The sequence below is a fragment of the Dermatophagoides pteronyssinus genome, unplaced genomic scaffold (genome assembly GCF_027571235.1).
Source record: "Dermatophagoides pteronyssinus isolate colony J.1.1.1.1 unplaced genomic scaffold, Derpt_VIB-CSIC_2022.12 sq0007, whole genome shotgun sequence".
Classification (NCBI taxonomy): domain Eukaryota; kingdom Metazoa; phylum Arthropoda; class Arachnida; order Sarcoptiformes; family Pyroglyphidae; genus Dermatophagoides; species Dermatophagoides pteronyssinus.
The window spans coordinates 240,908-255,436 of NW_027461531.1; the positions used below are offsets into that span (position 1 = coordinate 240,908).

At 28.2% G+C, this 14,529-nt stretch overlaps 3 protein-coding genes across 3 annotated transcripts; 1 reads left to right on the forward strand and 2 right to left on the reverse strand.

The window, feature by feature from the left end:
- The first annotated feature begins 20 nt into the window (after positions 1-20).
- LOC113799490 (uncharacterized) lies at positions 21-2,182 on the forward strand. The gene is made up of 2 exons (XM_027350124.2): positions 21-1,988; positions 2,046-2,182. The coding sequence occupies exons 1-2, from the start codon at positions 80-82 to the stop codon at positions 2,114-2,116; spliced, it is 1,980 nt and encodes a 659-aa protein (XP_027205925.2). The 5' UTR covers positions 21-79; the 3' UTR covers positions 2,117-2,182.
- On the reverse strand, positions 2,172-4,128 carry LOC113799499 (uncharacterized). The gene is made up of 3 exons (XM_027350137.2): positions 3,897-4,128; positions 2,402-3,812; positions 2,172-2,348 (listed from the first exon to the last, which is right to left on the reverse strand). Exons 1-3 carry the CDS (start codon positions 4,026-4,028, stop codon positions 2,206-2,208), a joined length of 1,686 nt encoding a protein of 561 aa, XP_027205938.2. The 5' UTR covers positions 4,029-4,128; the 3' UTR covers positions 2,172-2,205.
- A 557-nt stretch (positions 4,129-4,685) lies between these two features.
- On the reverse strand, positions 4,686-6,418 carry LOC113799501 (uncharacterized). Its single transcript, XM_027350139.2, has 2 exons — positions 5,942-6,418; positions 4,686-5,880 (listed from the first exon to the last, which is right to left on the reverse strand). The coding sequence occupies exons 1-2, from the start codon at positions 6,261-6,263 to the stop codon at positions 4,847-4,849; spliced, it is 1,356 nt and encodes a 451-aa protein (XP_027205940.1). The 5' UTR covers positions 6,264-6,418; the 3' UTR covers positions 4,686-4,846.
- Between the last annotated feature and the right edge of the window lie 8,111 nt (positions 6,419-14,529).

Consider the following 14,529-nt stretch of genomic DNA (forward strand, 5'->3'; position numbering starts at 1 on the left):
TAAATTCAAAGTTATTAATCATAATTAATGATTTTGTTCATAGTTTTAATTTTGATTTATTAATGATATCGTTATTTTAATGTCCGATTCAAATCGAAAAAAACGATCAAAATCAAAATCTGTCAAGCTCAGATTGAATTCACTCATTGGTAAATTTAAATCTGGACCTAAAAAATCAATGACATTATCGGCAGCTATGCGTCCAAGTAGTCGTGAACAATCACGATCATCTTCAAGATCGAAATCGAGGTCGAGATCAAAATTAGACAGTATCGATGTTAGATTATCGCGATCACAAATAAAGCTAATCGCAGATCTTGTCAGTAAAAATATATTCAAATTATTCGTATGTTCTAAACATCAAAGAATAATGCGTAAAGCACGAAAAGAGAAAAAAATACAGACATGTTGTATGACAGATCATATTGCCCATTCTGTTATTCAACTTCAGCTGCAACAAGAACAGCAGCAAAAACTTCAATTTCAACGTCCACAACAACAACAACAACAACAACCGCAACCTGTACAATCAAAAGTCATACCGACACCTCGCAGCCGAACACCACGTGGCTTAATTAAGCTTATCAATTCTAGTTGGTTAAATTTATTGACAAAATCTCCAAAAGTACTGAAACGGTCAAAATCAAAAAAATCGAAGCCAAGTCGACGAAAATCTCTTCAAATCAAAAGTATATCGAAATCAATTTTAAACAAGCAAAGTCTTGAACAGAAATCAAAACAAATAGAGGAAAACAGTCAGCAGTCGGTTAACATATTGATTCAAGTAGAAAGCGATGCCAAGCATAACGATGAGAACGTCAAACCGACCTTAGAAAAAAGTGAACAGGATATTCCAGTTGCAAAAAGTGATCAGGATAATATTCCAGTCGCAAAAAGCGGACAGGATAATATTTCAGTCGCAAAAAGCGAACAGAATAATATTCCAGTTGCAACAAGTGAACAAAATGATATTCCGGTTGCAAAAAATTCAAACGAAAAAAGTTACGATTCCGAAACGTCATCTAGTACTGAATCTCAATTAGAAAAAGCCAAGGATTCGATAGAAATTCAATTGAAAAAATTGGAAAAAATGGATGTAGTTTTGATGAGAACATTGATAAAACCAAGAACAATGTCTGAATTGTTTGATTCGAAATCGGCTAAACAATCACAAGACGAAATATCTCCACTAATTAAAATGAATGAAAAATCCGAAATGATCATTTCAAAAATTCAAAAACCTATCAAATCATCAACAGGCAATGTGGTCGCAAAAAAAGAGCTGAATTCATTAGAAAATCCTGATACATCCTATAAAATTCGATCATTGAAAAAAATTAACGATAAAGATGACAGCAGCAAACTGAATTCAATGAAAATGCTTATTACAACTAATGATTCAATTATCAAATCTAAAGCTATATCATTATCAAAAGTTCAGCTAAATTCCGAAGGTTTAAAAAATAAAAATTTACAAAATGATATTCATTTATCATCATCAAAACTTTCAACAACACCAACAAAATCGACATTACAATCATCCGCAAGCAGACTCAAAGCTAAAAATGTCGGTAAAACAATTTCGTCATTTTCAATCAGTAAGCAAATGTTATCTTTATCACGGCCAACACCTTCGCCTTTAAGGAAATCAATGATTCAAAAAGATATTAAAGTTGATAGGAAAACAAATGGAATCGAATCGATTCTAAGCAAAAACAAACAACAACCACAATCTTCAACAATGAAAAAAGAAGAAAATGAAAAGATTTTCGAAAAACAAAAAAGTATCACCAAAGATGATAATGATGATTATGGCAAGCCGCCTAAATCACCAGAACTATTGCGTTTCTCATCCGGTTTAGTTTCAACAGGTGCTATTCATTTGGAAGAAGAATCCGAATCCGAATCCGAATCAAAATCGTCCAGCAACGATTGCGAAAAAAGTTCTAATGCACAAACCATAACGAAAAAGGAATCCAGTTTTACAGGTGAATAATCTTCAATAATTGTAACATCAGTAAAATTATCTAAACCAATTTTTACAGAAAAAAATGTCCAGGATCATCAACAATCTCGGCCTTCAACAGTTCTGGACGAATCAAACCAACAAAGTTGATATTTCATAAACTTTCCGTAATTTCATATTATTAAACAATATAATAATAATCGAATTTTAAAAATATCCGAAAAATTTTACTTTAATTTTCAATCTTCAACCGGATCGGTCAATAGCTCATGTTCAATCCATTTACGGCAAAGTTTACGATCAACTTTACCGATCGATGTTCGTCCCAATTGTTTGACAAATTTAACACCAGCTCGAAGTTGTTTATTAAAGCCCAAATTATCTGTAACAATTTATGTCAATCATTGTTGATTTTGTTATACGATAAAAACTTACCTTTGGCATATTTGATCAATTCTTGTTCGGTAATTTGATGACCTGGACGGATTTCAACATATGCTCGTAACCATTGTCCTTCTATTTGATGTTTCACACCAACAACACATACAGCATCAACCGCAGGATGTCCTGATAAAAATTCTTCAACTTCGATTGGCGATACGCTCCAAAAGCGAAATTTAGTCATCTCTTTGATTCGATCCATGATAAATAAATTACCTTGCTCATCAAAATAGGCTAAATCACCACTATGATACCAGCCATTAGAATCAATTGATTTGGCAGTAGCCTCTTCATTATTTAAATAGCCAACAAATCTTTGTGGCCCTCGACAACAAAGTTCACCATTCGAATTTGGCGGCAAATTTTGACCTGTTTTCAAATCAACTATCTTTATTTCGCAATTGGAAATCGGGCGACCGACTGTTCCTGGCGGATCAGTGCCATCAAAGCACATGCAAGTTGGGCCCATCATTTCGCTTGAACCATACATATTGAACATCATTACATTGTATTTTTGTTGAATTTCGTCGATATGTTTTTGAGGAACTTTTGAACCACCATATGATATCATACGTAATGATTCAAGATTGTATTTCAAATGAAAATTTTCACGTGCCAAATCAGTCGAATGACTTGGTGACATAACCAACTGTGTAATCTTATATTTTTCCACTGAAGAGAGTAAATTTTCAAGATTATAATCAGCTTCAAGTACCAATGTCATTCCATAGCATAGATTGTAACAACTAACTATCGATCCGGAAATATGTCCCATCGGTAACCAAAATGAGTAAATTGCAGGGCAAATGACTGGCTTATATAGTTCAATAAATGACACCATTGTAAAATGTGTATGAATTACTCCTTTTGGCAATCCGGTTGTGCCCGATGTGTATACAATAAACAAACAATCGTCTTTACTAGTTTCAAAATAAGGAATTCTTTCCAAATGATCGCTTTGGTTTTCGGAAATTTGTTTTATCGATATTATTTGTTCAGGAGTTTTTGGATGTTGTTTTAATTTCTGAATCATTTCCATATTCTCATCTGGATCAAAAATGATTATTTTTTTCAATTTTTTAATAACAGATGCATATTTTTCATTCTCAAGAGCTAGAAACAAAACTGTCTCTACATGATAACGATCAATGATTAATATGGATGCATTTGAATCACGTAGTTTATTGGCCAATTCATAGGCTCCATCGCCCGGGCTTGCGGGCACAAAAACAACACCCAAATAAATGAGTGCAAATTGTGAGTAGAAATATTCAAGATTGTTATCAGCGAAAAAAAGTACCGAATCTGTTTTAGTGATTCCTGAATTCAAAAATCCTTGACCATATTGTTGAATTTTTCGATTTAATTGTTCATAAGTTAATTTTGTTCCATCCTGTGAATCGATCTGAAAGTATTTGAGAATAAGAAATTAATGACTCTATTTGCTTGCAGATTTTGTAATTTAAGAAAAAAAAATTGATTTACTTACTAAAGCTATTCGTTCGGGATCTTGGGCACTAATTTTCTGATATAAATATTCACTCAAGGTCAATTCAGGAATCTTGATTGGATCGCGTGTTGATTTAACAATGTACTGCTCTTTAACTTCTTCGGCTGGCATTTTGATGTTAAAACTTTAATTTTGATTAAAATGTTTTTTTTTCAACAAAAAATAATTTGGCGAATAAAATAATTTGAATTTATATAAACTGTTTCCATTTTTTTTTTTGCTCGAAATCAATAATTATTTCAATTTATCAATCATTTTGATGGTGTCATTTAAAATGAGTTTTTTCCAAGTCAAATATTTAGCATTCATTTTTTTTGATAAAACGAAAATGAAATTTGATCACTTAATTATATGCCGACTATGATGATATTTTTTATAAAAATATAGATTTTTTCACTGTAACTGATTAAAAAAAATTGTACTTATTGGACTTGACGTCACTATCAAAGTTTTTTTACGAACAAAATCCTTTCGATTCCATTATGGTGTGACATAGATTTGAATTTCTTGATCAACTAATCAATGTTTATTTTCAGCATTGATAATGAAGTACAATTAGAATTACTTTTACCCTACACGCTACGCTACAATGATCCAGAATCCAATTCCAATAATTCAATCATTTTAGCAGCTTATTGTGATTGATTTGGGAGAATCTCAGCTTTGAAAATATTACCACATAGGCCATAATCTATATCGAAAAAACCCTCAAGTTCTTATCATATATCATTATCATTGCGATTAATGTACATATTTGAACTAAATTGATTTATTCAATTCCTTTCCGATCATTCATATGATCGAATAATTTTTATTTCGAATGCTTACATTACATTACATCAAGTACAATTGTACCAAAATTATTTCTTATTTAAAAATTTCATTAACAAGACAAGCAAAAAAAAAATCAAATCAATTTGTAAAATATATTAGAAACCTCGAGGAGTTGATCCAGGAAATGATAACAAATGTGTAGAATTTCGTTTGGAAACTGTTAAATTTTTCGGTAAACTATTACGTCGTGATTCTAGATCTAGTTTACATGTTTCAGTGAATACGATTTCGATTGGCACTTGTTGTCGTCGGCTTGCTTCTCCTACTATTGCATCCAATGTTTTATTCCAGATTTTATCCGTACCAAAATCATTGACACGTAAAAATGTTAGATTCGGTAGTTTAGTAACTAACGTACTCATTCCAATATCAGTTATTTCGGGTGAAACAATATCCAAAAATGAAAGATTGTTCAAACCGGCCAAATTAGTCAATGCTTGATCATCAATGTCTAAGCCTTCTAATTCAAGAGTCTCTAAATTGGGTAAATTGGAAGCAAATTTATCCAACAATGTTTTCGAATGATTTTTAAGAATTAATCGTAAATTTTTCAAATTTTTCATATTTGCCATTGGTGCAAGGGTTTTGTTGATACGAAAATCGATATGACGCATTGGTGATCGACCATTCAATGTTAATTGTTCAAGTTTTGAAAGTTTTCCAATCGCATCTATAAGCACATCTCCATCGCCCATCCAAACGCAAATATTTACGTTAGTTAAATTTGTGGCTAATTTAGTTAACAATTGTGCCAATTCTTTTTCAATGGCAACATTTGCAGTACAAGTTATCGATAGTTTGGTTAAACCGGTCAAATTTTCCAAAATTTTGATAAATTCTGGTGTTTTTTCTTTAGTGTTGGCCATTGTGATGTCCAAATGTCGTAAATAAGGTGCATATTTGACTGTAAATTGTGATAGCTTGTCCAATTCATCACCATTTATTCGTGACCAAACATGACGCAAATTGGTGATTGTACCATTGCGTTCAGACAACAATCCAATAGCATTGTCCAGATGTAAAACTTCAAGATTACCAATTGATTCAATTAATGCTTTCAAACCGACATTTGTTACCTCAGTATTGCCCAACATTTCAAGATGTGCAATATTTTTACCAAATCTTTGACCTTTGATTTAATAAATTAAAATATAAATATGAAGTGAATTATTATTTTAAAAGAAACTTACCGAACAATTTGACCGCTTCATCATTGATGCCCAAACAATCATAAATACGTAAACATTGAAGTTTTTGCATACCACAATCGCCAATCATTTTTATAGCCGATGATGATAATTTAAGGCCACCAAGCTCAAGACATAGAGTATTGACCGCTGAAAGTTTTGCGAATTCATTTTCGTTCAATGGTTTTTGTTCATCAAGTTCATTTTCTTTTGTGAATAGAATTAAATCTTTAAGATTCGATCCGGCACGATGTTGATCATCTTCACAAAAATTGCGTTCACGGTCACTAAGACTAATTTTAATCGTTTGTAATTCGTTGGACATTTTCTTGATTAAGATTTTATTTTCCACTGATTGGAATCAACTATTCAACAGTAACACGAACTTTTATGTGTTATATGTGAAACCAGACCTCTCCCCAAAAGTCAAAATTTTTTGCCAGACTATTGCAGTCGATTGTGATTATTATTCATTCATTACATGAATATGCTTCTATATTTAACTTTTTCTAAAAGTTTACGCCAAAATCATTTTGGCACCGATTCCTTATTACGATCAACTATCATATACAAATAACGGTTGACGTTGGCTTTGATTATTTCATTCTTCTTTCAACAGAAAAAAAAATCAAAGTTTGCTTCGTTTCACATCTTTGATATGAATTTCTATTTTTTTTCATATATTTCAATTTCAGTAAGAAATTGTCAAACACTAATCAATTGGAAATTTATTTGGCATTTTCTTTACAAATTAACGAAATGTCATAACAAAATATTATGATTACATTTACAGCCGCTAGATGGACCTTTCTATGAATAGAATTTCATTCGATTTCCGTCAAAATTATCGATTTGACATCTGATTGATTGGTTGACATTTAAGATTTTTTTTGTTGTTGTCGTTATAAATAAAAGGTGAGAAAATCATTTCAAACAACATATTTACAACTTTTTTTCCTTAATCGATCAACCAATCGTTATTATTTTTTTTTTTTGTCATTTTTGTTTCAATGATTTAATCATCAATCAGCTAAGCATGTAAGTGAAATGGGGAGAAACAAAAAAAGTTTAAATTGAATCATCTGCCTGAACAAACACTAACCACATTCATTTATGCCGATTCTATCAAGTGAAATGACTAAAAACGGGTCAATCGATATTCAATTCTGGCCACGATTTTTTCCTCCTAAAAGCCTTTCAGTTATATTTAATGTTGATTTTTGTAGAAAATAAAAATTCCTATTCATAGATGTTCGAGAAAGAAAATTCTGTTAACGATAGTTCTGTCTTTTGTTTTTCTGTTTGAATGTTATGAAACAAAAAAAAATGTTTGAATCCATAATATACCTATTGCTTTAAGTAGCAAGACATAGAAAGAAACTAAGATTCTTTATAAAAATAAAGATATCAAGTGCCATCAGGGACCATCATTGTATTTGATAGTAAACAATAACAACAAAAACAACCAGGGAACTTCAATATTTTCTTATTCGATTCGGTTCGGTTGTTTGAATTTTTAGTTTCCGTTTAACTCTGAATCCCATTATATTTTTCGTCAGGTTTTTTTTTCATTCATTGTCATCAGTTTTGATTCATTCATTCAACCAACCAACCAGCCATCCAACAAAACATATTGAATACAAATGTGTGTGTGTATAGAATATATTTATTTATACGTGGAAAAATAAAATAAACTTTTTTTTTACTTTTATAAAGAGAAAAATATTAATTCTAGTCGAATAGTTTTTTCACAAAAAAAAAGAAAAAGAAAGAAGTGACAACAAAATAAGAACCAAGAAAAAAAATCTCGGGAGAAGGAAATGCATACTTTTTAGTGAAAATTTTTTTTGTTGTTGAAAAAATTCTGAAAAGATTTTTATCCGTGTTATAGAATCACTAGACAAAAAAAAACAAAACAAAAATCAACTTTACATCCAATGATTTTTTTTGTTTCATTTCTTTCTTTGCATTTAAAATTGCGTAAAATTGTTTACAACTATTTATTTTTTCATTCATCAGTCATAGTTATCGAAATGATACGAATTATATCAGAACAAAAAAATACATTGATCAAGATTGAAAGTTTTTTAAAAAAAAAAGATTTATCACATTTGTTTGTTGTTGTTGTTGTTGTTGTACAAGCGTGTGACTGAAGAATACAAAGAAAAACAGAAATCGCTTACATCGACTAGAATCGATGTGCGAAAAAATGATGATGATGATGATGATGATTGCATAATTCATTTTATCTGTAATCATATATTCTCGTTGATTTTTTTCTTTTTATTTTTCTCACTTTATCATTCACTTTTATCAAATATACCGAATGTATACAGCCTTCTCGGGATAGATTTGAATACAATAAAAAATTTACATAAACAAAACGGAATATAAAAAAAGGAATAATAATAAGAATAAAATTATCATATTTTTGTTCTTGTTCATTAACTTGAAGAAACATATATACATACTGAATAAATGAATGGAAAAGTAAGAAAAAAAATCATACGATTTTAAATATACGTCGAATTTTATACAATAATAATTTGATCAATATCAATTTATACACAATTTTATTTCTTTCTTCTATTTTGAATAATAATAATAAATTAGTAATGTATGTTGTATTTTAAACATGAATTTTTTTCTTTTCCATTCTTCATTCTTTCATTATTGAATATATGACACCAGGTGATTTCATTAACCAAAAAGAAAAAATGAAATAAAATAAAACATTTATGATTTTTTTGTAGAATAATATTTCCTAGCTGTTTCATTCGTTCAATTAATGATTTATTTATTTTCATTTCGTTTTTTTGTTGTTGATAAAATCATAATTAAAATAGACATATATTCTTCTAACACAGTGATAAATAATGTGATATTTGCAATATGACATTGTATATTTATTTATGTAGAGATATTGTATCTTCTTATTCTTCTTATGATGATGATCAGGTTTCTAAATATTCTCAAGTTGCCTTCCTATCATCCATTGACATTTGTCATTTCTAAATGATTACATAATCATCATCATCATCTTGTGATTGCATCATCATTTTCCATCCGAAAAACAAGAATTTCAAATTTTGATTTCCATTAAATTAAATTCAAATATTTCAAAAACTTTCACGACCAGCACCAACAACGAAAAAAAACTTGATAAATTTCAAAAATATTTTCCTTTCATCACACATTTATTGAATATTAATTTGAAAATCTGATCATCATCACCATAGAATAATAATTTCTTTCTATTTTTTTTCGTTTTGTTCAATTTTTATCATTTAATTTTCCAATGAAATTATGCTATCAATGATAAAATAGTCTAAACACACACATACACACACACCAAAGGAAAATTGAAAAGATCAAATTTCTGATGAGAATCTCATCATCATCATGATCATGATGGCATTTATTTTCGATAATGAAAATCTTTCTTTCAAATCGACGGGTTATATCATTTGGGAATTTTCTTTTGTTTATTTGTCACACACAAAACAAAAACAAAAACAAAAACCAATATCTCTTATGGAGATAAATAATCAATTAGGTGTTGAAATGAAAAGAGAATGAAAATAAACGACAAAGCAAGCAAGATAAGCACGTCCACTTTTATTGTTTGAAGATTAAAAGCCTAGATCTTTCGGCTAGAATGATTATTATTATTATTATTATTATTATCATTTTATCCATCGTCATTTTCGTTATTATTATGATGATGATAATGATAATTTTTATATGATAATAATTGGAATTTGGGACTTTACTTTGGTATTGTGGTATGTTTGGATGGGAAAATATTGAAACAAAAAAAACGAAAACAATTTTTCCTATTTCTCTTTTGGTTATTTCTCCATTCTCATTTCATGATAAACTCAATTTGATTGAATTAAAATAAAAAAAATATAACAACAAGCATATTGTTGAGGACAAACACCGATGAAAAAGACAGTAGAAAGACCGAATGAGAAGACCAAGCAACCAAAATGGGAAAAAAACTGGCAATCCAAAACTAAAAGCCATTAGTGTGTCAAAAAATTTCGTCATTCATAAATTATATTAGTGAAACATATAAACATTAACATGGACACACACACACACATCATTCACATTTTTTGTTTTTGGTGTTGTCGGACTTTAATAATCTAAACACAGGAACCGACAACCGAAATGACAAACAAACAGACAAAATAGACCGGCCAACAACCGAGAAAACAAAAACATCCTTGTGTGCTGATCATTCGACTGCTGATGACTGAATTGACTGACTTGATCATTTTGTTCAGCAAAAAAAAAAATTAAAATTAATCGAATCCATTGAATTCTGGAGCCTTTTTTTCATTAATTTCTCTTTTTTTCCCTTCCTTGTTTTGAGTATTTGTTGTTGTTGTTGTTATCGGTACTACTGTTTGTCGTTCAACGACGTCAATATATTGACCGTATGACATACACCCAGGGAATGATCAACAACAAATTTTCAAAAAAAAACAAATCGAAATAAACACGCAATTTTCGTTCATCAAAACATAATTTGAGATAAAAAAAAAGAAAAATCATCAAATGGACACTGATAATGGAAATTAAAGATAATTAAAGTTTTTTTTCATTGCTTTGCCCAAAAATGATCATCATCAATGTTTGTTCACTATTCAAAGTCTACATTTTTCTTTTCTTTCCCCAATTATATTCAACAACAATGATTATAAAAAAGAATCTGGACTGAAAATAATAATAATAATTGTTTCAATGATTGAGTCGAATCAAAAAAATGAATGAAATTTTTTTAAATAATAACATTAATAATATGAATCATAAGACATCATAGCATCTTCATTCTTACCTTTTTAAATATTATTTAGCATTAAAATAACAAAAAACTATAATGGAAAATGTCAAACGGTAAATCGAAATGTTAACAACAACAACGAAAAAAAAATATGAAAGGATTCATTTAACTAAAGATGATTCTTTCATTCATTCATTCATTCATTCATTCATTTTGTTCTTCTTTATGAATATACATCTAATGTTTGCTGAACCATGATAGAATTTTATTTTATTTTTTCTTCCATTACTTTTATTCAAACAGATTTGTTGGATGGATTCTATGCCATCAAATGAAAGCAGAAAAAAAATGTTGATAAATTTGAAATGAACTTTTTAATTAAAGGTTGATTTTTTTTTGGATGAAAATAGACAATGATTACAATATTAATGACAATGATGATATTATGTTTTTGAAAATGAAAACATTTATTTAGACATTTACAGAAAGAGAAAATAAACAGAAAAGAATTCAATTTCCAAAATAATTATTCGAAACAAACACGTACATCATCGATGATGCGATTCGAAGATTTTCGTTGTTAACATAGTTTTTTCTTAATTTAACGATGATTGTTAATTTTACTGCGTTTCTTTTTTCTTTTCATTCATTTCATCATTACTAAGAACTTGGATGAATTTTAATCCTTTCTAAACATTATCATTAAATAATGATGATGATGTTCATAAGACATGAGCCTCTTGTTTCAATTATAATTAACAGAAATGGGATTTTTGTTTTTGTTTTGATAATGAAAATCCTCACCTAATAATCATTTATAATTATTTGTAATGATATAAATGATTCATAATGTCATCTTGTAATTATTTTTTATTATGATACAAATCATACTGAATTTTGATTTTTCTTATAAAAAGTCAAAATTTAATTTTTACTGATTTTTACTAACTAAGTAAAACAATCTTAATTACTGTAGTTGTTAATCATCATGATTATCAATAAAAAACTGTACGTTTGAAGAAAAATTCCCCAGTGGTTTTTTGTTTCAGCAGATTTCAGCAGTTGACCAAATTCTGGTTAGAAAAAATTTCAAGGTTTTTTTTTCTTCAATTCACTGACACAATATTTTCGATCAAATAATTGATTCCAATATAAAACAAAAATCCTCAACAAAATTAATGAGCAAATCAAATACATGCACTCTTTGCACCACCACCAACAACAATGAAAAAAACACCGATGTTTTTTTGCACCGAAATGCATATAATCTCAAATTTGATCGGTTTTTTTCCCAATAATCATAATGATTTAGTTTTAGTCTTAAATCAAGGCCATCATCATTAAAACCAAAAACAAAAAAAAAAGAAGATATCAAAGAAGAATAAAAAAAACAACAGCAAACATTATTTTGGTTGGTTCTTTGAAACAATATTCTTTATCTTTATCTAATCTAAAAATAGATTCTCTTCTTATTATTATTCTCAATAAATTTTATTATTATTCGTTCTAAAATAAAAATAAAAAAAATTCAACCATAAATGCAAGCAAAAAATCATTATTATTATTATTATGAATTATAATTACGAATAATGATAATTATTATTATCATAAATAATTGATTATATTAATTGTAATTATAAAAATTGTTGTTGTTGTTGCTGTTTATAGTTTAATGAACGAAAGTGGAAAACAATTTAGCAATTAATGATCATCTTTCATCATCATCATCATCATTAAATATAAAGTTATCGTTATTGTTGTTGTTGTTGTTGATGATCCAATATCCATACATTTCTACATTATATCTACTGTTTGACTTAATGAAATGTAATCAAAATCGAGAAAAAAAATCAAAACTCTACTTCAATCTTGATGTTTGTTTGGCAAAAAGATGTTCATGTGTTGATTGAATTTTTGTTTTCTTCTTCGGTTCGAATCCATATGTTGGTGCGAAATATATTATTGAGAATAATAACTTCAATGAATACTTCAATAATTTGCTTGCAAATGCTAAATCATCACCAAAATAATGAATTTGAGTTCAAATTATCAAGTACCAAGTGTTAACTAAATTGATGGACTGCAAAAAGAATTTTCATTCAAGATTTTTATCTGGTTTTTATCCAAAAAATCATGAATTTTTGTGGAAATCAAAAACTTTGAATTTGTTTTCTCTTTCTCTCTTTTGGATTCTGAATGGCCATAATGCACGATCGCATAGATCGAAATTCCTAATTGTGGGAAATTCTTTCGCTTATTATTATTATTATTATTGTCGCCGAAACTTTTTATATTTGTTTTCGTTAGTTTATATTTGACTGTTAGGCACTTACATAATATATCTGTTTATTTGGATTGATCAAATGAACCAAACAAAAAAATAGAACCAAAACTTAATAGACCATATAAATTTGTGTTGATTAGTAGTTCCAGAATTAAAAGGCTATCAGTCTGATGATAGAAAACAACAACAACAATAACAGTAACTTTGGCTTATAAAACATTTCAACAAATGATTTTCATAACAAAACGAGAAAAAAAAACATAACAAAACATCCATACAATAAATGAATTGTATTGAACGTGACCAATAATTTCGTATCAAAATAATGTTTCAGATTGTTTTTAGTTAAGTTTTTAGAATCATTGGCCATTTTTTTCCTTGTTTCCTTTGTTTTCTTATCATTTTTCGTATGAAAAGCACATACCATCAGGATATAATCAAAAAATCGTCAAATATCGAATGGAATAAACAGTCATTTCTTGAATCGACAATAATAATAATAATAAGTTTTCAAACAGAAACAAACATTTCACATTATCATAATGATTAATTTAGTAGAAATTTTTCCACTTTTAATTTAATGATTAGTTTTTTTTGGCTTTTAAATTTATAATTTTATTATCGATCTCTCTTTTGCTTTTATTCATTGTTCGGAATTTTCGATTTTTTTGTAATGAAAATTCATTCAAACTTTGGTTTCTTTCTTATTTTTTTTATTTTGTAAATGAATTATTACAGTTTCAAAAAGTTTTTTGTTGTTGTTGCTAACAATACACCTTGATATCTATAATGACGATGATAAATTGACTTTTTGTTTTTGTTTAGAAATTTTCTATACACACTAAAAATATTAATTTGTTTGATTCTGGAATAGAAAAGATGATGACAAAATGATTTGTTTCGAATACATTCGATATGATTGATTAACTGTAAATATTTCTATTATTTTACTTATTTCTTTCGTTTAATACTAACCAAACTGGACAAATTTGGTGACAAATTTTTTTTTCTTTGTACACACACACCATCAGCATGTCAATATAAAGATATTTTTATTTACTTGAATGTATATATTTTGTTTTCGAGATTGACGATAATCGATCATATATTGATATTATAAACTAATAATCTGATTGTAATACAATATTGTATATCAAATGAAGAAAATCAATGATTTTTGAATGATTGAATAATCATTAATTAGACAAATCTTTCTCTCTCTGTCTTAAGCCAAATACAAATGTACAAATCTTTTTTGTTTTGGTACGATTGTCGTCATCAATAATCAATTATAAGATATATATGTTTTCAATGAAATTGATTTTCAATTTGTGTGTCAACTTTCTCTGGTGTTCTGCAATGAATCTCACATTTCATTCGACAAAATTCTCTTGCTTTTTTTAACATCGATTTGTTATTTATTTATTTGTTTGCGAACAGATTTGTTATTTGTTTTTCTATGAACAAAATATTTTTTTTCTCGGATATTTATGATCTTTAAATACTTTATGATTT